Source organism: Candoia aspera, chromosome 4 (assembly GCF_035149785.1).
Source record: "Candoia aspera isolate rCanAsp1 chromosome 4, rCanAsp1.hap2, whole genome shotgun sequence".
Lineage (NCBI taxonomy): Eukaryota > Metazoa > Chordata > Lepidosauria > Squamata > Boidae > Candoia > Candoia aspera.
The window spans coordinates 85647849-85671736 of record NC_086156.1 but is presented as its reverse complement, the minus strand read 5'-3'; the positions used below and the strand labels follow the sequence as shown (position 1 = coordinate 85671736).

The following is a 23888-nucleotide window of genomic DNA, read 5'->3' as shown; positions in this document are numbered from 1 at the left end:
ATGTTGGAAATGTTATAACAAAGAAGGAACTTTTTACCATATGTAGCAATCATACAGAAAGACTCAAAAGTATTGAAAAGAAATACACCAAAACACCCAGAAAATTCTGAAACTAAAATTTGAAACGAAACCACAACTACCTGTATTAGGCATGATCCCAGAGAGGACAAATGAAAAGCGTTGTAACTTATTAGGACATATGATATGCTGACAGTGGCAAGAATTAATCAAGCACAATGCTGGAACAGGGAAGCTTGCCGACCATGTAAGATTGGAAGACTAAAATTGAGGCGTGTACGGCAATGGAAAAACGGACTGTATATTTACACAGCAGAAGTCTAATCAAATTCAAGCAGCAGTGGCCCCCTTATATGCGTGTCACACAGCAAGGCAAGTTAAGACATGTACAATATGGCTTTTGAAGAAAAAGAGAAACTGTTAAAAAAAAAAGTAAAACGATCTAAACAGAGATGAATAAATACTTGTAGAAGTATAGTATGAAAATATTTAAGTAGCAGTTAATAATGGTTTATAAATAGTTTTTGAAGAATGTTTTAATTGTTGGTTTTATTGTACGCTGCCCAGAATCACATTTGTGAGATGGGCAGCCATATAAATTTGATAAAAAAGATGCTGAACCATAAATAACACAACAAAGTTTTAGCCTAATGCATTGTACGAACTTGCCCGTATGATTAATTTAGGTTTCAGTGGCATCTAGCCAATATTATCTGGTCTCAAAAAGCTAAGCAGGGTTAGACCTGCTTATTACTTGGATGGGAGAGAACAAGATAGAGTCACGTTGCTCTTAACTCTGGTTGCTTTGTAGATGCCTCTGTATAGTTTTCTTAATAACCCTAGAGAGATCTCAGCCCAATAGTTCTAACTAGGGAAAGGTTAGAGGGAGTGCTGTGTAAACTGTCCTGAGCTCCTGCAAGAAAGACAGGATATAAATATGACAAATAAAACAATGCAGTGGTTTGCCATTGCCTTCTTGCAAGATACTTATTTTCCCTAAATTCCCATCTAGTTTATAGTCCTGGGATTTGCTAGTGGACTCCCATCCAATCCCATTAAACTGGGTGATTGGTATGCAGTTTCAGTGCATGCAGGTTGGCATTGTTAAACCATGGAGTTTTGCCAGTTATTGAATCACTTTTTTGATTTTACACAATAGACTTAAACTGGCTGAATTAACCTGTGGAATGGGTTCACGCAATATGAGATATAAACAAACCAACCCCTTTTCTTTCACATATTGAGCCACAACAAGCTAACCAAAGTTAAACCTAATTCAACTTTGCATGTCAAACAAAGACAACCCTTAGATCATTTGACCTGTTTATGCCTGCCATGCAAACCTAGCCATATATGAGGATTATTCTGATACTGAGTTTAGGGCTACCAGACCTGGACTGCAAAATTTAAGTTGACTATTAGATGGCAGAAAAGAGATAGATATTTCTCTTTGCTGCCATCTGGCATGGGACCTCCTCACCCCCCTAACATTGACCCGTCCCACCCGGTCATGCAGAGAGGGCATGCTACGAACCCTGCTGGTAAAGGAATTCCACCTGGCAGGGTCCAGGAGGTGGGCCTTATCTGCGGTGGCACTCGCCCTCTGGAATATTCTGCCCCCAGAGGTGAGACAGGCCCATTCGCTCCCAGACTTCCAGAAGAACCTAAAAACCTGGTTCTGCCGCCTCGCTTGAGGTGGGAGGGGCACAGTTCATCTTGGGGGTGGCTATTATAGATCTCTCCCCAACTAACAAGATCTGCGCTGCTGGGTTTTATATTTTATATTTATTTTATTTTTATAGAGTTACTTATATTGTAATTTATGTGTTTTAATTCTGACTGTAAACTGCCCAGAGTCCCCTTTTCGGGAGAGATGGGCGGTGATAGAAATTTGAAATATAAATAAATAAATTTCTGCTGTCTGGTGTGGTAGCCTTAACTGTGCTTGATGTCTTGCTGAAGCTGAATGTTGCCTGCTGATGTCCCTCAAGAAAGCATCCTCTGCTTCACCTACTTGGTAGCAGTCACAGTGCTGGAATGTTAGAAATACAGGCAGTCATCTTGACTTCCCACAATGCTTTGGAACCGGTTATGACCAGAGTACTGGACAATGTGTAAGTGCGATATGGCTTCCAGACTCAGACATTTAACAAGAGTCTATCATAAAGTCTGATATGGTGCTGCAGAATAGTTCAAGGCAACTATGTTGCCTTTAGTTGGCAACTATGCCAACAAAAGCCATAGTTTTCTCTTTCAGAACAACACAGAATTCCAAAGTTGCAACAAACTCTGATGGTAGTAAACTTCTGTCTCCCCCAACTTCTACAACCTGATATCCTCCAGATGTGCTATGCTTCAGTTCTATAACCCTACCTGATGCAATAATTAAATGTTAACTAGCGGTCAGGTGACGTTAGAAAAACTTCTAGTACATAGTGCAACTTACTGGTGAAACTTGATATTGGATGATGTGAAAGCTTAGAGAATTGCAAAGGGATCCTTGGGTTTTATAGATTTCTTATTAAGGTTTGTAGCACCAGCCCCAATTATGGCCTTTGGATGAAGCTCATCAGCCATGACTTTACGATATTTGACCAACAAGGGTACCAGACAGGAAGAGGTGCAGAGTAAATGACATTTAATAAGGAAATACTTTAATTTTTTTCAAGTCCAAACAGCCATATCTAGAAATATTTTTAAAAATCCTCCCATAAGAATACATTTGGACAGAGAAGATGACAAACAACATTTGTTCAAACAGTGCCAAGCCTTCTAATGATAACGTACATATTCCTTTAACTTCATGAAGTAACATACAACCTTCAAATGGGACTTCTAGTCACTTTGCTGAAGAAACTGAAGTTTCCCAGGTGTGTTTAATTCAGATTTCCCACAGTTCCAAGTCTGGGAATGGCAGTTCCAAAACAGTTCGCATTATGTTGAAGAAGGCTGTATTATATTTTTGCCCCCTTCCTTCCTGTGTCTTGGTCTATACATGCAATGGGATGAGTTGATTGCATAGTGAGAAAGCAAAAAAAAAAAAAAGCTGCTCAACAAAATTTAAGTCAGGGAATCACATTTTTGAATATTCCTTTACATCAGCATTTCTCACACATGGCTGGCTGGGGAATTCTGGGAGTTGAAGTCCACACATCTTAAAGTTGCCAAGTTTGAGAAACACTGCTTTACACTAAGAGCGTGCAACGAGGAAAGAACTGTGTTAGAATGTTAACAGCTTTTTTCCTCCAGGCTTGCAGGATGCTTCTAAAACAAATCTTGGATGAAATTGCTTTCGGAAGCTTCCCTATCTGTAGTCTGAAGTGGTAGAGCCCACCGTGCGATGTCATTCTGCTGCACTAAATATGACACTTACTGCATTAAAACATAATGAACTCTACAGAGGAGCAATTCTTTCGGCAGGACACGTAGCATCAGATCTCCCTTGCCCCCAAGTGCTGTCTGTCTTACAGATGGAAAGGGAGCATTTCCAGAGGCAGAAGTAACATGCACAATCATATTTGGGTTATGATTGTGATTTAGCCGTCATAATGTCAGAAACTAATATTGTCCCCCTTAAAGGAGGAAAAGACAGGCTGAGAGACAGAACTTTCTCCTTTATGGAAATTCAGCCACTCTCACATAACCTGTTTTGCCTGAACTTACAGATCAACTTGTCTTGATCTGTTTGAAAGGAATCCTTCAAAAACAGCAGCTGAAAGGACTCTTTCCTGATATGGGTCTCTCTTACACACATATCCATGCACACAAACACACACAGAGCCAGGGATGGAAAAAAAGAGGGACTGGGGAAATGCTAAAAAACAACAACACAGCACTCACATTATTTATTGGATACAGCCCAAAATGAAATGAGAGCAATCCTAGGAGAAAATGAGGAATTGAAGACATCTGTTCCAAAAGTTCCTTGGGCACTTTTACATTTGGAAGGCCGTCCAGGTATCTCACAAGGCAGAGTGAAATCCATAAAATAACATTTCCTGAAATAACATTCCACCTGTTTTGCTGCTGTTTCCACAGTGACAATGCAAAGCATTTTAGCGGTGGGGAGACAGGAGGCGTTGCTGTCTTTTCGGCTCAACAGTTTTCCATAGCCTTATTTCGCTTCACAGGACTTAACACTTTTCATGGCACAGTGTCCAGTGCTGTCTGGAAAGGTATAAAAGCAGAGCCACGTAGTAATGTGAAGTAAATGGACTTTCCAGTGTGATCCACCTGGATCCACATCCAGGAAGAATCTCTCTGCAGGCCAAGTGCATCGCCTCCTGTAACACAACATGTTCTAAGAAAGTATAAAAACAAGTACTGATGGCTTCAGAGAAGGGAAAAAAGCCAACCGAGGTCCAACAGATCCTGAGTGTTTTGCAAAGTGGAAATAAATATAAGGGTTTGTTTGTTTTTTCCTCAGTCCTAAAGTAGCTTTGGCTGAGATCACTTGGCAGCAACTCGAGAAATCATCCATTCTAAACCAGCAGGAAGGCTGAATGGAGAAAGAGAAATTATTAATACTGAAAACCTCCAATTCACAGTTCCTAGAAGAAAACTGATATTAACTTTGATCCCTTCAAGGAAGAAACCATCATAAGCTCTTTATCTCAGAGTTAGGCAACATGGCACTAATAGGCCCAAGACACCTCTACGGCGCTGGCTAGACAAGCTGCCTCAACTGACTTCTTTAAAAAAATGTACTAGAGGGCACCTGACATGCTGTACCAGCTTCTAACCTCTTTATTTTCAGGAAACCTTCTAGGTTCTGTTTAGATCTCCATGCACATTCTAAGAAAAAAATGGGGATGGCTGCAACTAGATGCCCAGGGGGGGAAAAAAAGATAAATTGAGGCGGTGGACAGCATCTAAAAGTAGCAACTTTACTGTTTTGCCTGCTGGTACATGGGTGCTTCCTGACCGGCCCCACCCACCCCTAAGCAGTTATTATGGAAGACTACCCAAGATATGCTCTCAGTGGTCCAGATATGCTCTCTCAAAAGGTTGTCTTTCTGCTTTCTTTACATCTAAGCTTAGGATGAGCTGAAAGGATGACACCATGCTATGCAGAACAACCAGAAACCAACCTCTTAAATAGAGAAAGACTAGGGCTGTCCCCAGCAAAAATGATTTTCTCAATTAATTCCAGTTGATTGGGCAATCTTCCTGCTCCTTTGTATGAAAAAACATACGTTTCTCTTTAGAGAAATTATACATGGCTGTATTAAACAGATATAGCTTAAGGAAGTATTTTCCTCTTTCCCCCACCCCGTCACACACATAAATGAAAGCTAGTGCTGGCCATCTTCAATGTTTCTAGGCACCATTATTAAAAATCAATCAATCAATGCAACCTAGATAACCTATTAACCACAAACATTTCAATTAATGATGTATTTCAACAATACAAAATAGCCTTGATCGGTTTAAAAGCATTCCAGGTCATATCCAATCCAAGCTTGACAAGTAGACAGAAAGCTACATTGTGCAATATTGAATTATTGGCCCAGCTAACCCAGAACTGTTTTGCTTTATGCCCAAATTATGATCCCACCCCACAGGTGGAACATAATATTTTCTATCAAGAGAAACTTGATGGCTTTTAAGGCTTGGCATTTCCAGTTCTGTGAACACCTGTTCTTTGCTCATTTCACACAACAAGGCGTTCTACAGCAGGGGTCTCAAACATGTGGTTTGTGGATCACCTGCGGCCTGTGATGCCTCAAAAACCAATGGCGCTGCAGCTCTGTCCCACAACAGAGCCCAGCAGGAAGGGCAGCAGCACAGAACAGAGGCCTGTGCAGCCGTCCTGGTGGCCTCCAGCAGTTTTTGAACCGTCACAGGTGCTGTGCTGGCAGGTAATCACCCTGCAGGTGTGCAGAGAGACTGTTGCTGTTGACATCGCCATTTGTCCATGTTAGTTGGCTCCGGGGGCATGTGGGTGAGTGTGGGATGGTGTGGGATGACAATCAATCAGAGATGGCAACCAGAGTGACACAATATTTTACTGTTTACAGTAGGCAGCATATTTTTGCTTTTATTAGCCATCAATAATGTCATTTTCATTTAATTTTTAAATTATTATTAATTATAAAAATGAATTGTTTTAATTTAATTATTAAATTAATTGATGCATAATTGATAGGCCTTCGTATTTAATATTTGTGGCATGTTTGCATGTATATAAATGCAGGGCACAGATTAGCGCACTTGATGTCATGTGCCCCCGCTACTCATTTAAGTTTGAGACCCCCATTCTAGGGGGAAAGGACTCCTGCGGTTCCTAGCCTACAGGAGGTGTAATTGTGGCAGACTGACCCCTCTCCTGTGAGTGCGCAGCACCCTTGAATATGCCACGGGTGGTCTCTGATGGAGCTCAGGGTGAGGAACTTAGAAATCTCAGAGGTAGACATGGAGTTTTTCACATCTTGCTTGTTAGCAAATATCAGCACAGCTGCATTACGCAGATCCTGGGGAAAGGAGAGAGAGAATGCATTGAATGTCTTCAGTTCCAATCAGCTCCCTGACTGATTCATTCAAAATAAGAGAAATGGCATAAAAAAGATCACATAAAGGTCAGAGCAGAAGATAGTCACTAAAGGAATTCTCAGCAGAATGTCCGTGGCTTAGCATGATGTGTGGACCCAATATGGTTTGTTTACATGTGGACGAAATTTCTGGAAGACCCTCAAAACTTGGATGTGCCATTCGGTTTGGGGATCCCAAGGAGGTGTGCAGCCTGTTACACGGTTGTCCTGTGGATAAGTTTAGACCACATTCCCCCTTGTCTTTTTGTTACTGTACTTTTTAACTGTAGTTTTAACTGGTTTTTAACTGGTTTTAATAATGGTAGGTTGTAATTGTTAGTTGCATTTTAATTATGTACGCCACCCAGAGTTACATGCAAGAGAGATGGATGGCCATATAAATTTAATAAATAAATAAGAGCATGGTATGGAATCCGGCCACTGCGGTTTAATAAACCATTAATTATGGCTTGGCATTATGAGTGAATTCAGTCATAATTGCAGTTATTCAACAAACCATCATCAAAATAAATAATAGACTACTATGATGTGTGAATCATGTAGCTGTATAAGATTGGAAATCATGGAGAGAGCTGGCTTATGGAATCGCCAAGGGTCGGATATGACTGAATGGAAAATCTGATCAATCGGGTTTAGCTTTTATTTAGCGCAATGCCACTGCGATTTTTAAACTGGTTTATAACAATATAGCGTGTGAGACCAAACAGTATGGTTTATTCAACAAAGTTGAATTAATCAAAGCATGGCTTCCTGTGATGTGTGAACCTAACCAGTATTTCTGGAAAGGAAACACAGTAGATATTCATCCTAGGATATTTGCCACCTTCCACAATTCCATCCCATCACTTCCTCCTCCAAAGCCCCTAACTGCTATCTTTCTTTTCCTTCAGGTACCAACCTCTTAACTTTCCTGTTGCTCTCATTCAGCAGCACATAGCTCCTCCTCTCATATGGTATGAGGTTTGTTGCAGAAAAATCAACCTTTCATCTTTGTCCCAGAATGTTCACTGTTGTTTATCTTCTGTTTTATCCCAACATTGGTAAGTATTCCCTGGTCTCAGGGCAGCTCAGCCAATGGGACAGACTTAAAGAAGGTTCCCGCATTTAAAAATAGGCCACTGGCAATAATTGAAAATATAAGATTGTTTCAGAAGGAACAGAGCTTGCATTGTGACATCACAGTGCATGTCTCAAAATTTTGGTGTCATTGCAATTAACCGTGGGTGCCTAGGGGAGTGCTGTCTAACGAGAGCTCTAGGAAGACAATGGCGGAAGGTCTGTTCTCCTCAGGATTCAGTTGTTGCTATTGATTTCTCTGTAGTATTCTCAATTTTACGTTTTAAACACGAGTTGGGTATGAAGCAGACCCATCTTACAACACTGGGGTTCTTTGGGCGATTCAGTTTGTGGTCAACACATCCCATAGTTGGACCTGGTCTACAAATATTGCAGGATATGGTAGAATAGATGGAATTGGTTCAAGCACCAAATATCATTTTTGATGGCTTCTCATGTAAATAATCTCTAGAAAGAAATGAGAAGTAAAATGTTCTGCCATAACCTGTTCTCTGCTGACTTTCCACTTGCAGGGAGATTTTCCCATCAGACAGCATTCAGAAATGAGATTGCATTCTCACTGCTGCAGCCAAAGATAAGAGAGGCTTTTCTGCTACTCAGAATTCAGCCAACTCTTGTCCCATGGCTGAACTGGCCTGTAATTGGCACGACTCAAGCAGCATTGTAACAGCAAATGCGAAGATGCACAGGAATACAGAATGTACAAAACAGCTGTGCAGCAACACCTGAAATCTCCTACAGTGCACATCTCTATATGTGTTAGCAGGCAAACTCACCTCGTGAGCTAACATCTTATACAGCTCCTCTTTTGTCACTGTCAGCCTCTCACGATCCGTGCTATCGATCACAAGGATGACAAACTGATTGGAAGTAAAAAGAACCACATTTATGAGCTACCTAAGCAACGGAAATCAAGACTAAGTGAACGGAACTGAAACACTGGCTGAGTTTATGCAACACACTAAAGGCATGTTATGGTTTGCTCATTTGCAGCAATATATTGCAGAAACTGTGATTTGTAAACCATATTGGTGGCATAGCATATCGGGTGAGCTAAGCAATTGTATCTTACTCAATGAGCCACAATTAAGCAAGCCATAGCTTAGCACAATATGTGAACCTAGTTTTCAAGTGCCAGCCCTTATATACCCCAAACAGCATTGTTCTTGGGGAAGAAGGAAATATCAGCAGGCTTGGGAGAAGAATCCCATTGCACAGGAAAACTTCAGAAGAGCCAGGAAGACCAAGCATGCTTAATGGCTGTAGAAATCTGTCTGTAGGAGGAAGCAGAAGACCAGACAGGAGGAGAAATGGAACTAGAACTAAATGGGGGTATCTAGAACTGGAACTCTGAACACCGGCACCCCACACACTGCAACTCTTTACTGCAGGTCTCACTTGTCAACCTAAGATTAAGTTAGCATTGTAGCTTAAATACATTGAACAGGAAACTCAGTGAGGTTTTGCTAAGGTTTTGAGCTGTGTCCTGTGGTCCATCAATGATCACACAAGTACAGTCTGCACATGCTAAAGGTCTATTTTTAAAAAAAATCTTACATGGCAAGGCCTATATGTTGAGAAAAGACCCCATGGCAAAGTCCAGATTTGTATGAATCTCTGCCCATTTCTGTATCATAGAGGTCAGCAGGGTGAGCACCATCTTATGATTTTTCATGATGCTGCAAATATACACAAAAGTTACAAGTCAGTTGGTGCCACAGCTACACCTGCTGATTCTCACCATGTCTAAACAAGTCTTCTATATCCCAGTTTCCAATATGGGGACAGCAATGCCTTAGTACTTTACAAGATGTGTACATATTGTAATAGAACATATATGTTATGCCTGGATTACATGTAATCACTTGTAAGCAGGTACAAATTGCCCTAATACTATTTTTTTTTTAAATTAACCCTCAAGTGAAACCTCAGAAATCAAAATATCTGATGTGGAAGGGTATGTGTGCTAAACCAGGGTTCATTATTTTGCACAACTATGAAGCTTGCCTTTATTCTAGCAACAACAGAATTAAACGATCAAAATACACTTCTAACATCAAAACATAATTCATGCAAGCCAGAGAATAAAACAATCTCAGGGCATGGAGTTCTCTAGACATCTTCCCCATGGGGATTTTTAAAAAAAGATTCAAAATGTAGATTCCTACTTGGCAGATGGTATGCCTTGTTTTGTTGACGTGCTGTCTGGAAAGCATAGAGGAGGGAGAGAGAGAAGAAAAACACATTCCATATCTAAAAATGTCAAGAATGCAATTTTGGCATATGAAAGGTTGAGTTTCAGCTTGCCTTTGTTCTACTAAAACAGAAACTATGATACAGTCAAGACTCATGTGTAATTCGAATCTTCAACAAATTGCATACCTAAGCAATAATTTTGCATGGAATAGCCTAACACCAATATGCTAGAGGGAGCAAAATGACAGAGAACAGCTATCTAGAGAAAACCAAACATATGATCAAAGCGGTATCCAGAACTCCCCTCAAGATTGTGCCACTGAAATTCAGTGGCAAATTTCAGATTTTCAGCTGCCTAGTTTTCACATTATTTGAAAATAAGCATGAGGATAGGTGCATGAAACCTCCTTTTATATCAGGACATGTGCCACCCCAGCGACCGTTAGAAGCCAAAAAATTACTGTTAAAAAGGGTGTCCCCTGAACACAAAAACATTGCCCAGGAAGCTACTTGAACAATTTTTCTCAATAGCGTAATTCCGTGCTAGCTTTCACCAATGTGGTGCCTCTGCATCTCCTGACCTTCAGCTCCTATCATTGGCCAGAGAGCAGTACTGCAGGCCTCCCCAGTCAAAGGCTGCTTCCGGGCTATGGGCATCCACAGGGGGTGGGGAAGTGGGGAACAGCAGCATCAACATAGCTATTTCACAATGCAAAGGCCATCCCTTTTGTACTTGCATTGCAAATCACAATGCATGTTTCATTATTTCATCTATATCTTGGCTTTCTGCAAGTGTTCCTGTGACTAGCCCGTAAAAAAGGCTTATTTCTCACAAACAACAGGTAGTGGCTGGGTTCATATATTACCCTAAGCCATGGTTTGTTGAACAAGCCACAGGGGCTCAGTCAACATAATTAAGCCACAAATGGTTTAACACAGCTGCTATGGCTGAAGTTTATATTTATTTATTTATTTAGTCAATTTGTAAACCTGCCCATCTCAACAAGGGACTCTTGTGTGGCAAACCATGTCACGTTTACAAACTGCATTAAGCCAAAACCAAACAAATAACACAGTGGTGTAGAATGACACGTGGGTACACAATCTGCAACCCATATATTCCTGAATTACCACACAGCTTGGGGACTTATTTTTCAGAACTCCAGTACAGTAGTGTTCGTCAGCTTTCCCTAAGCCAGTGTTTCTCAGCCCTGCCAACTTTAAGATGTGTGGACTTTAACTTCTGGAATTCCCCAGCTAGCATGCTGGGGAAGTCCACACTGCTCTAAGCTGGTATCTTTCAGGGTTTTAGGACTTTGCTTCTGTTATGGATTTACAAGAGGGACTTACATAGCCACGAGCCTTTTGACATTCCAGTAATAATAATACTGGCTGATCTTAGAGGTTTTTTGTAAACATTACATCCACATAACAAACCAGTCTTAATCACATCTTAGTATAAGTTCAGATTTAACCTAAATGAAGCAGTACTTGAGAATAATATATCAATTATAAGTATTTATGATGATGGGGTGTAAGTTCTTTTTTTAAAAAACACTGCCCATTATAGGCTGCATTCACATGATGCGCTAAGCCATAATGTGATTTGTTTTAGCTTAGCATAATGTGTGAATGTATATATACAACTTTGCTAATGATTTAGTATGGCTTATTCAAAAATAGGTCTTGCACTGTGCTTAGCTATAACTACATGGCAAATAAAAATACTATGCACTACAATTAAACAAATCATGTTTTAGTGCGATGTTCAAATCCAGTCCACATATTGGACTTACGTTTACACAAACTTGTATTTCGAAGAGGTATTGTCCAAGCGTAACTTTACAACCTTAGTGCTGCTTATGAAGCTAAGTGTGAACAGGAGAAAAAACAGTGGATGTTTTTTGGGCATTTCTGAAACGGTATCTCTGGAACAAAGACTTTAAACAGTTAAAAGTGAACTTTACATACATAATGAACATGTTTATCTTTTCTGGTGCAGACTTCTGCCCCCTTCTGTGAATAAGTACTCCTGCAACTGGATCGCTCTTCAGCCTGAATCCCATATTTGGGACAGAGGATCCCATGTCACTAACCAGTGACCAAGGAGCAGGAGGGTTTTTCCCATTCTTGTGATGCATATAGATTATGGAAATATTGTAATGCAGAGGCTCAAGAAACACAAGTCTTCTGGGTCATCATCCTTCCCACTCTTCAATATCTATTTTACTCCTTATAGTTATTTACTACACCCAACTCACCTCTGTGTTGGAATAGTAGGTGTTCCAAGTAGACCGCAGATTTTCTTGCCCACCAATGTCCCACATCAGGAAATGTGTCTTGCGCACAATGATTTCTTCCACGTTGCTACCAATTGTAGGTGAAGTATGCACGACTTCATTCATTAGGCTGATGGAAAACCAGAACGGTAAGCTGCTTTGTAGCATCCCATCCTCCCCATACACTGTTATCTTCAAAATAAGCCAAGATAGTTAAGCCTTCTTTTCCATCCTAATTCCCTAATCCATGTTCCACACAATTTGGAAGTATTGGAAAGATTACTGGAAAAACTACACACAGGGACTGGTATACTAATCTTGATTCTTGTTTTGAGAATAGTAAGAAACAGAAGACCAGGGATGCCATAAATCTCTCCTGTCCCTTGAACAGCACTGAAACAAGCATTCCATGGCCCCTCTTCGTCCTTTCAGAGCATCCAAAATAGCTTGTTCCATACTAATTCTATTGTTATCGTTATTATACTTAAAAAGGCAAAAGGTAGGTCTTGCTTTTTCCTGGATTGTTTTCCCAAAATTGAGAAATGTGCTCATATATGAATATGTGTTTCATCCATGACTGATGGATTTATCCTAAAGGCAAGATGTGTATAGGGTTAACAGACGCTCACTGAAACCCAACAAATACTTTCAGAATTTGAGATATCTCCTAGACTACTGTATCACAAAACAGCCACAATTTAGTTGTAACATGCAAGGTATGTTCTCGTGCAGTGTTTTTCAAACTTGGCCACTTTGATGTGTGGGAAGTCCACACATCAAAGTGGCCAAGTTTGAAAAACGCTGTTCTAGTGATTAAGTCCAGCTATAGATTAAAGCAAGGCAGTCAATCTCTTTGTGGCCACAGTTACCCACTTTTTAAAATTAGTTTTCCAATTGCTGAGAATTTTAGGAAAGGGATATGCAGCAGTAATACAGTGATGTCACAAGGTGGACTTTTCTTAACTTTGGGGCTTCCGGTTTCATTTTTTGTAGATTCACTTTTAAGTTTGTTGTGTGCTCATAATTTAGAGGTTTGCTACAACCTCTACACAGATGGCATGACTTTGGGAAGTTCAGGAACTGCAAAAAAATGGAGGGGGCTGAAATTGTACGCAGCTCACAGGATATGACTTGCCTACTGCTGGATTAAACTCTGTTGCACAGGGAAGAGACCAAGAGATTTAATTAAGCCAGACATCAGATACTGAGGAAGGAGGAAGGCGAGGAGGGACTCACAACTGGTAAAGGATGGTGGTTTTTCCAGCATTGTCCAATCCAATAATTATCACTTTATGCTCTAGAAGAAGAGAAAATGCAACAGTCTGTCAGAGTTATCCTGGAAAATATAATTACTAGTTCTTTAATTAACTCATAAACTGAATTATTACTGCAGCAATGCAATTGAGGAATAGACTGATGAATAATGTTTGTCCAAGCCTACCAAGTGAACACATAAAAGAAAAACAGCCTGAAGCTGATATTGTCATCCATACCTAGAATAAAATGTGTGCAATTCATATACCTTCTGTTCCCTACCCCGCCTCAATCCTTTGGCTGGCCTGTGGATTTGCTAGGGATTCCTGACTAATATAGCAGTAATTATGTGGCCTGCTTAAGAACTTCTACCATGCATTATGAACCCATGATTTCTAGGCATGCTTATACCAAACCATCAGTAATCCTGCCAGTCTGAGAGCCCACCTCCAATTAACCTGACTTAATAACAGCCTAATATTTTTATCCCCTTTGTCATACCCCCACCAGAGGAGTTTTCATTGGAGAGTGTATCAGACATCCCTGACACAGATGTTCTGGAAGAACAACTCCCTTGCTAGAGGCTCCAAATTAAAGTTTAGGGATCCAGGACTCTTGGAATCTGCAAATCCAGTCAAAGATCCATGTGATCAAGAGTTCTGTGTCTTATTTGGATACTACCTAGATCTGGGCAGGTGAAGGTTCAAAGTCATAGCACTGGCAAGTGTAAAACGTATTAACTCCAGAGAAATCTTGATAGTAACATGTCCTTGCTCATACCTAGTCCCTTTTTTAAAAAGAACTTTATTAGTTTTCAGAATATAATTAAAATACAAAATATAGAATATAGAATATAGAACAGATAGACTGCAGGACTAAAGGAAAAAAAACTATAAAAGTGTGGAAAAGAGAGACAACAGAAACAGAAAGTCACTTCTGACCTTCTCCAATACAGATATGAATACATTCACAAATATTTTTTATTTCATCAAACTTTATCACCACCCACCTCCCTCCCAAGAAGGGACTCTGGGCGGTTTACAATAAAGTGATTAACGTGATTAAACATAATCACTTACCATTAGTTAAACCTTAGTAACATTATTCCTATCATATCAAACCATTTAATCATTAAAGCCCAAAATCAAAACTTCATTTTTTTCTGACACAAGCAAGTAGTCTAAAAGTGGTTGCCAATACCTAAACCCTTTTTGTAAACTCTGATTACTCAACCCCGTGTTGAATATTCTGAGATGCTAAGGTGGGAATAGAGCGCTTACTTGGTGTGGTGGTTAAGACACCAGGCTAGAAACTGGGAGTCCGTGAGTTCTAGTCCTGCCTTGGATATAAAGCCAGCTGGGCGACCCTGGGCCAGTCACCCCCTCTCAGCCTTAGGAAGAAATGGCAAACCATTTCCTAAAATCTTGCCAAGAAAACTGCAGGGACTAGTCCAGGCAGTTGCCAGCAGTCAAGATTGACTTGAAGTCATCCAAAGAAAAAAGAAAAAAGAAAAGGAGGAGGAGGAGGAGGAGGAGAAAAGATGAAGACGAAGACAGTTCACAGACCACTGTGGGAGCAACATTTGTTCCAGTTGCTGTTTCTTGATTGCCTAGTTCTTCCTCTCAGCCGACTTAACTCTTGGACTATAAGTCATGCTTATGACCTCCTATCTGGCCTTGGTTGCAAGAACTGAGGGTTGACGATTTCTGACTTTGATGCCCTCATGCCCCATAGAAGAGAATGCATTTCTCCAAGGAACTCAGGATGGGATATATCCTTCTCTGTTTCACCTACACACATACATGGTCAGGTAGATGATACTGAAATAACACGACTGCCACAAGTGTGGCTTCATTATTGAGGAGGGTTTTGAAGTGGGTTTTACTAATCTAATCCTAATTTGATCTTTTCAGTAAGCAGAAACAATGAGGAGAATATCCTGATACTGAGAAATGACACTAGGCAAGCCCTGCTTCAATCGTTTTAGATGCTGTGTTACGTCCTGTTTAAGTCTAAGTTTATTGTTTGAGTTGCTTAAATTTTCGCAAGAATTGACTGGGAAATGTTATATTCATATTATACTATGCAAATTTTAAGACCTCCTAAAATCTTATATTTCAAAGCAGCTAATTACTTCCTCCCAGTCTTGTCAGCTGTTTTGTTCTTTTTGCTGATTCAAAGGTAGCAAAAAGGGGTTTTTTAGATCCTGTTTTGAGCTTACGGTATTTGTTCACGTGGAGGGAGAAGACGCTGACACTGTAGTTTGGAGAAGCAATTACGTTCTGCTATTTTGGCTATTATTTCTCAATGTGTGTAGACCAAAAATAGGGCCGCTGTAGGGCAATCGTACTGTGTTGTGTGCTGTTGGCATATGCAGGGATATCCATCATCCAGGAGAGAAAATGATTGTCAGAGAAGGAAAGTTAACCCCCTTACCATCTGTAACTGGTAGTATGAGAGAAAGGGATAGAAAGGTGATGTGACTCATATTCTTCTTTATCCCTGTTTGGAGAAACAGAAGAAACCCATTGGCCTCCAGCATATTCCTATTTGGGTTCTTGCGTAAGTCTACTGGCTACCAGTCTGTTGCATTGCTTCAGGGAATCTTGAATTTTCATTTTTCGTATACTCAAGTGCAAAGTACTTCATGCTTCACATAGAACCCCTTCATTACCATAGGTGAATTTATGAAATAACAAAGGCTAAACCTCAGCCCGGATCTTAAGAAAGTAGGCACACATGCACGCACACGCGTGTACACACACACACACACATTTACTCAATCTCTTCTGAAATACTGCTACTTTCCACTTCAGTATATCCCATTCCAAATTAGATCTGGTATCACATGAGAGCTGACAGTGCTCTCTAGTTCCACTGGCAGCCCTGCAACTACCTCCTTCAAATTTCCATCTAAAGCATCCACCACTGGATAGACATCATTCTAATTTCTCCTAACACACTTACAGAACTTTGCTTCAAAATACCAAGGGAATTACCAACTTCTAGGGGAGGTATGGAGAACTGTCACAGAGGAACTGGTGAGCAGACCAGTTCCTTGGAACCTCTCTGGATAAGGATTGGATGGGAGATCGCCCACATATGCTCCAGAATGGCTGCTCCTTGTGAGGAGACCACAGGACTGCAGTTTTCTGTGGGTTTGAGTGCTGTCAGGATATAGAGCGGAGAACCACGCTGAGATCAGAAGAATTAGCTCTAGTGTTTATTGTTCTACTCTACAAGACATCCTGCTAAACTGAAAAGGTACCAGCAAATCCTACTATACAACCCCAGAAAGCTAAGGTGGTTCTCTTCTGGTCCTCTTGATTGGAAACCAAGGAGATTCAGTACTGCATGCACTTTTCCCCCTGGAGAAGGCCCCCCTCCTCTTCACCAGCAATCTCCATTAACAAGTGCCAGGAGATGACAGGATCAGCCATCTTGCTCACAACTGCAGCGGGGCCTTTTAAAGGACACTACATTTGCAAACCTCACTTTCTAACCACTTTCGGAAATTGCCTGTTAACTAACTTAAAGCTATCAGAGACCTTTGGAATGACAAGTTTGAAAAGTCTTCATTGGATGAGTTTATCTTCAACCCTGAACAAAAGAAAAATTAATTATAAGCTTAAGAACTTAAAGAATTTGAAATAAACAGCAAAAAGCTAAATAAGGTTTTGATCGAAGAAAGTTATAAACGGATTAAGGATCCAGATACATTTGGAATAATGGCTTTTACTATAAGTTTTTGGAATTAACTATAAAAAATAAACAGCTTCTCGTGAGAAACAGACTTTTTTGCCTATCCTGGCTATTGCAAGTCATAACAAAAGATAAGTGATGATTTTAGAAACTGGACACTAGAGGGGACTAAAGATTTTAAGCAGAAGAAAAAAAATACAAGCCTGTTCTTAATGTCAGTTAATACTGGGACTTACAACATGACACAAAAATATTAAGAGGAAATCTTTGGAGAATGGAGTCAGAAATTAGTAACTACACTGTCAGCAATTATTTATTTATTATTGCATCATATTTATATAGCTGCCCATCTCATAGACCGATGTCTGCTTCTATGGATAGACTATGTCTAAAAGATGTTAATGAAGTAATGACAGAAGTGGAACAAATTTTATCTGACAAGACAGAGGAAGTATTGAAAATGGAACTACAAATGACAGGCCAAGAGAATAATTTGGAAAAGGATGCCTTACTAGATATACAAAAGAAATTGACTGAAGTTTTAAAAATTAAAATACAAATGATAAACCAAGATAAGGTTCTGGAAAATGTTTTCTTATTGGTTAGGCATGGAAGCCAGCTGGGTGACTTTGGGCCAGTCACTCTCTCTCAGCCCAACTCACCTCACAGGGTTGTTGTTGTGGGGAAAATAGGAGGAGGAAGGAGTATTTGGTATGTTCGCCACCTTGAGTTATTTGTAAAAAAAAAAAAAAAAAGGCGGGATAGAAAATAAAATAAATAAATCCTACAACAATATTTCACTGAATTAAAGATTAAGACTGTTAGAAGTAAAAGGAAAGAATATAAAGTTGGTTTATATGATCAAGACTTTTTTTTTTTGCGATGTTCTGGCAACACTTTATGGACTCTTTGCTGACACCAGGACCGAAAAGTTAATGTTTTAGGGATTTGCTTATAGATAATGGATGGGAAGTGGGATGAAGAAATATCTGTTTAACCTTATAGGGGGTGAAGAGTTATTAAATTTGTTTATACTTGTGATGAAAGTTGGAAGTCACTTCTTTATACTTTTTTTCTTTTTCTTTATTGTATCCTTTCTTTTTCTTCTTTCTTTTTTCCTGCACTTTTTATTCTTTCTTTCCATTCTCTTTCTCTCTCAGTTTAGTCTGTATTAGTTTTTACTATTGTAATTACAATTATTAATAAAAATTATATTAAAAAAAAAGAATACCAAGGGAATTACCAATGAAAATTCTCTGGTGCAAGTTAGAAGTGCACCATCACTGGGTGTGTGCTGGGGGAACCCAGGGATGCACAAGGAGTTCTTCCCAGATATCTAAAAGCACAGGCACACACAGACACCAAACAGGCACGCCTCCATTGTTGCTTGCAGACTGGAATGGCCAGGCTCACTCTGCTATCTGTTCCCATATTGATACCTACAGCTTTAGCATAAAGGTATCAGGAAGCTCAAACAGAATGCATCTAGAAGCTGCATCAAAGCAAAATTCGGAAGCATTTTTTTTTTTGCATTCTATTCCCCCTGATCTCCAAACAATATAACAAAGAAAAGAGAGATGAGTTTGGAATGAAAAAGCATTAATAAGTTTGGCACAGATCATAAAGCACTCTTACATTTCGTTTTATGTTAAACAAAAGGGATTTTACTTTTCTTAGTCTTCTCCCCAGGAGATTTTTGACGAAGTAATGGAAGAAATCAGAACAAAAAAGCAGAGAAGTTGACATGACTGAAACAGAGCTTGTAGGCCAGGACATTTTAATGACTTTCTTCCTCTTTGAGATACAGCTGTCTTAATTAATGTAAAGGTTCAGGAAAACTGTTTCAAATTGCAAGCTGTGCATCGTGACCCCCCTTTTCAGTGGTAAGCTAAGAATTCCATATACGGCAAAATAAGATAGTGAGATTACCTTCTTGAGTGGCGAGCAGCCCTATTTTTTAAAATAATCTGTTTTAAAAGAACAAGGCTGGCAGCGTCATAACATGAAACTTAAATTGCTTTGCGCAGAAGGAAGGAAGCTCAACTTAAATGTAAAGAAACAACACAATGGCATAATTTGTTCTTTCTAAATAGAGACAAATCCCAAGCATATTCTCAAGAGAGTAGCATTAGCAGCATTGTTTCAAATTCCATACATAGGCTCAAAGAATGTGCACGTGTAATGCTAATTTATAATGTGGTTTCTTCATTTTTGGTTTATTCTGTATGAGTGAAGTCCTGTAATTTGTAAACTATGATTTATGGTAGAAGTACAACCTGAGGCTGAAGAAAGGTTTGATGCAAATCGTAATTTGTAGCAAGACACAAAAGGAGAAATAGTTAAATACAGGGCTGCATTTCTGTATATCACAATTACATTAATGATATGTAATTTTAATTCAACATTAAATATAAACATATTGGATTTTCATCCAGATCCCATCTATTGCATTTTGGGTTGCAGCCCTCTGCCTGGAAGAAGCTGTACATATTCATGTATGTCTTAGAGCAGTGTTTCTTAAAATGCGATCCAAGGACTCTGTGGGTCCCCCAGGACCTTTTCAGGGGTCCACAAAATCAAAATTATTTGCCCAATATTGAAGATATTTACAAAAGTTTAAAATAATATCAGTATTATTATTTTTACATGATTCAATAAATAAATATTCTACAAATGCATCAATTTAAATTTTTAATACAGTAAATATTGATAAATATAACCTATACAAACAAAAGCTCTTTTGGGGTCCTCCATAATTTTTGAAAGCAGGAAGGGGTCATGACAGCAACACATTTAAGAAACATTGCCGTAGAGCAGGGTTCCTCAACCCTGGCAACTCTAAGCTGTGTGGACTTCAACTCCCAGAATTCCCCAGCCAGCAACTGGCTAGGGTATTCTGGGAGTTGAAGTCCGCACAGCTTAGAGTTGCCAAGGTTGAGGAACCCTGCCTTAGAGAGATGTCCAAACACAGCCTCTGGCTACATACATATCATACTTCATGGCCTAAGACAAGCAGCACTGAGTCGCAGCGAATCTTCAGTGTCAGTCCTGTCCATTTCTCTTCCCATGTGACCAAGAGGGAAGATTTCTACCTCTTTCATCTTTGCCTGGTTCTGGTCCCAGAATTCTCAATAGCCATGATAGTCTGGACTTCGGAGAGCTGAAGCATGTGCATTGGGAGAGAGCCTCAGTTGCAGAAGCCTAGCTTAGGTTATTATCTGGATCAACAACTTTTGATTAAAATTTTAAGTAGCCATAGTTTTATAGTTTTATATTTTTATAGTTTAGTTTTGGTCCATATAACATAGAAGTGAAAACTTCCAAGTTGCTCTTCTAGGCCTCATAGGAGGATGGGAAGAAAGAGACATGTATGAGCTCAAAACTTGATTTTGCTTGTTCCTGTTTGTGTACATTGCACTAAGTCACAATTTAGCACATATGAACATGTCAAAAAAAAAAAAAAAAGCCCTGTATGGTATTTGGCTAATTTTTAAGTGTGCTTGTTTCTTTCTGGAAATCTGCCAAACTCTAGGCATTTTTTTAGTATATGAAAATAGCAAGAAAGCTGTTGTTGGCAGAAGCAGGAGAAAACCTACAATGCCCCTATTGGTGACAGAACCAGTGTCAGACAAAGGCAACACCATGAGGATGTGGCATTAAAAACTAGCTTCCAGGACATATTTGTGCTGTAATTAGGGGAACATGAGGATGAGTCTTTAGGCATCCTGTTTCTCTAGCTGCAAAATCCAGAATTGTCTGTATCACTTGGCTGGCTTGCTGTCTGCCTGTCTGCCTTCCTTCCATGGCTCTTATTGGGACCCCCGGCGTGGGATGCCATGTCCGAGATACACAAATCCAGACAACTGGTTTCACATGACAGCAAGGAGATACAGAAAACTCTAGAAAATCCTAGTGATTGCCTGGGTGTTCGCAGGCCATCCTGTGTATCTGGCATGTTGAAGGCCTGGGGCAAGGGGAGACGAATCCAGCAGGGCCGCCATACGCCTGCAGGTCCCAAGGCTGCTGCCCCCTAGCTCTCTCTGTGTTTACCATAAAAGCATCATTGAGAACCCAATGCTGAGCCTGTGTACACATTTGCAAGTACAAATGTACATACTGTATTCTTGTATGTGAGTCGCTGTCTTTCTAGAGGCAAAACTCCAAGACCAAGAAAGGAACTCCTAATATATATATTTCACAGGTATTTTAGGCATACGAAACCAGCATGTGTACAAGCATCTACTGAACATGAAGGCCGAGGAGCAAAAGTAAGCCCAAACCTGACAATAAACTAGGAGGCCTTACACACAGGACTTTATAGCTCCAGGCTTTGAGGAATGTAAACCATTTTGCTTAGAAAGGGTGGGGGGAGGCTATGCCAACATGAAAGAGTTGGAACAAAGGATGGAGAATACCCTCCCACCAAATATTTGCCTAAGCAAACAAACCAGGGAAGAAAGGCAGAAGTTTCCATGTAACCTCAACATACCCACCCACTCACACCCACCCACTCAAAAACCTTTGCACTTTCCAACCTCCCACAGAAGTTGGGAAGGGGGTGAATTTGGACCCAGCCCACAGAAAAGATTTGCTCAGACCAAGTTGCTACTGTCTCTGTTACCAGTCTACAACAGAAACTGGAAATGGAAAGTGAACCAACCATTAGGATTCAAAGATTTCTCCCTTAGCAGATTCCTTTAAATATAGCCGTTTAAGCTTTCTGCTATTGCCTGCTTTAATTTCCTCTGCTTTTAAGAAGTTTTGTTCTCATCTGTTGCTGCTTACAGCCTCGCTCCTCCATCACTCCCCCCCTTCCCATGCACATACCCTCCTTCATTTGCTCTCACACACCCAAACACACACCGCTGGCCCCCTAAAGTCCTTCAGCATCAGATACCCAGGCACTTCTTTTGTCCTCATCAACCCTCCCTGAAATAACTAACGATGATGGTTCACTCACTTCACCAAGCAAGTGCACACAGAGGACAAGCCCTTTTCAGACTGACTTTCTACATCACAAAATGCAAGGGGATTAAAAATTAAAACACAAATATCATTTTACAGACTCTGTAATATGGGCAGCATCAGAATACACATGTGCCTTAGACCTTTCCAAAAATCTTTCAAGAACAGCCATCATTTGCCTTCCCCCATCATTACAGTCCTCAACACACACATCCTCTCTCTGCCATTCCATGGCTGCCCACACGCACAAAACCCAAATACTACACACAGGGTGAGTTCTCACACAAGAACCACAAGTGCTGGCTAGCTACACAAAAGCTTTCCCCACTGTTGATGTGCTGAAAAGGCCAAGGCTCCCCCACCCCAAATTTAACCCTCCCATATGGCACTAAATTCCTTGAAAGGAAAAGGAAACTAGAGAGTAAGGAGAGAGAGAACAAAATACAAAGGAAAATACAAAGAGAAAAAAGGGAAAAATAGGAAGTGAAGTCAGGAAAAGCAAAGAAAGCAGTGACTGCAAATAGAACGTTAAAGAAGAAAAGGGACGGGGTGAATATCTTTTTAAAAAGGAAGAAAATTATAACTTTAGAAAACCAACAGTGAAAAAAGAAAAAGAGGTAAAGAGGGAGGAAGGGAGAGAAAGAAAACAAATGAAAACGAAAAGATTAAAAGGAAGGAAAGGTTGGGAATCGAAATGCTGCTGGGGCCAAAGTAAAAGGAAGAAAAGGGAAGAATAGAATGAAAAAAGGAATCGAATATGAAAATAAAGACAATAAATGAAGTTAAAGAATGAGAAACAAAGAAGAAAGTGGTGCATGAAGGAAAGATCGGGGCAAAAAGAGAAACAAAGTAAAGCCGTAATTTAAAGAGAAAGAGAGAGAGAAAAAAGTAAGAGAAAGTTGGTGGAGCCGCAACTGAGAAAGTAAACATGATCTGATTGACACCCAGGCTGAGCATTCCGGGGATTGTGTCGTAAGAAGGGAGGAAATACGGGCGCGCCGCGCGCGCAGACTTCTTACCGCGGCTTCCAAAAATGCTCAGGAGTTTAGCGAAAAGCTGACCCATCACGAGCTTCGCAGCTTCATAAGCAAGCGCGTTCGCCCCCGCCCCTCTTTATAGACTCCGCAGGTGGCGCGTCGGAAGCTAAGCCCCGCCCCTCCTGTCAAGCTCCTCCCTCTCATGGGAAAACTCTCCCAATGGAGACAAGAGGGGTTCCGTGGAGCCCTCGGGTGACGTCAGAAACCGTGGTGGAAGCAGGGAATAGAAATCAGGCAGGAAGACCTGGGGATAATGCAGGGCTGGGAGGGTGGGATAAATGCTCTTCCTCCAAGGAACTGGGGAGGGGTGTGTGTGTAGAAGGGGTGGAGGGAGACAAAGGGGTGCTTGGCCCTGTGCTGTCTGGCTTGGGAGCTGGGTCGAGAGACGGCAGTATTTGAAACCTGGGTAAATGGCAAGGAAGGACCCCTTTAAAGATCAGGTGCTGCAGCAGCTTTTGACATTAGTTCTTGGGTGGACAGATGCCACTGGAGAAGATGCTCCCATCTTCTCCATAACCAGGTCCTGATCCATGGAGGGTTTTAAAGGTGACAAGCACTGTGATTTGTAGCCAGAAGCAAACTGGTAACCAGTACAGCTCAAAAATAAGGGTATTTTACATGGGAGCATTTTGACATTCCCATCATTACTCCAGCAGCTGCGCTCTGGACCAGGTGAAGCTTCAAGGGCAGCCCCAGGTACAGCAAGTTGCAGTAATCCAAATGGGAGGTGACTAAGCTACAAGTGACTGTAAGGGGCAGTCCTAGAATTGTCATAAGTGGTGCCCAAAAGTAATTGTGCAAAAATCCTT

At 40.5% G+C, this 23888-nt stretch overlaps 1 protein-coding gene across 2 annotated transcripts; it reads right to left on the bottom strand.

The window, feature by feature from the left end:
- Positions 1-3836: 3836 nt before the first annotated feature.
- Positions 3837-23136, bottom strand: ARL5C (ADP ribosylation factor like GTPase 5C). 2 transcript variants are annotated; one of them, XM_063300876.1, is made up of 6 exons: positions 23062-23136; positions 13358-13418; positions 12104-12251; positions 8423-8506; positions 6340-6491; positions 3837-4516 (listed from the first exon to the last, which is right to left on the bottom strand). In XM_063300876.1, the coding sequence occupies exons 1-6, from the start codon at positions 23105-23107 to the stop codon at positions 4468-4470; spliced, it is 540 nt and encodes a 179-aa protein (XP_063156946.1). In that variant the 5' UTR covers positions 23108-23136; the 3' UTR covers positions 3837-4467. The 2 variants fall into 2 exon arrangements, with proteins under 2 accessions (XP_063156946.1, XP_063156947.1); XM_063300877.1 differs by lacking the exon at positions 8423-8506.
- Between the last annotated feature and the right edge of the window lie 752 nt (positions 23137-23888).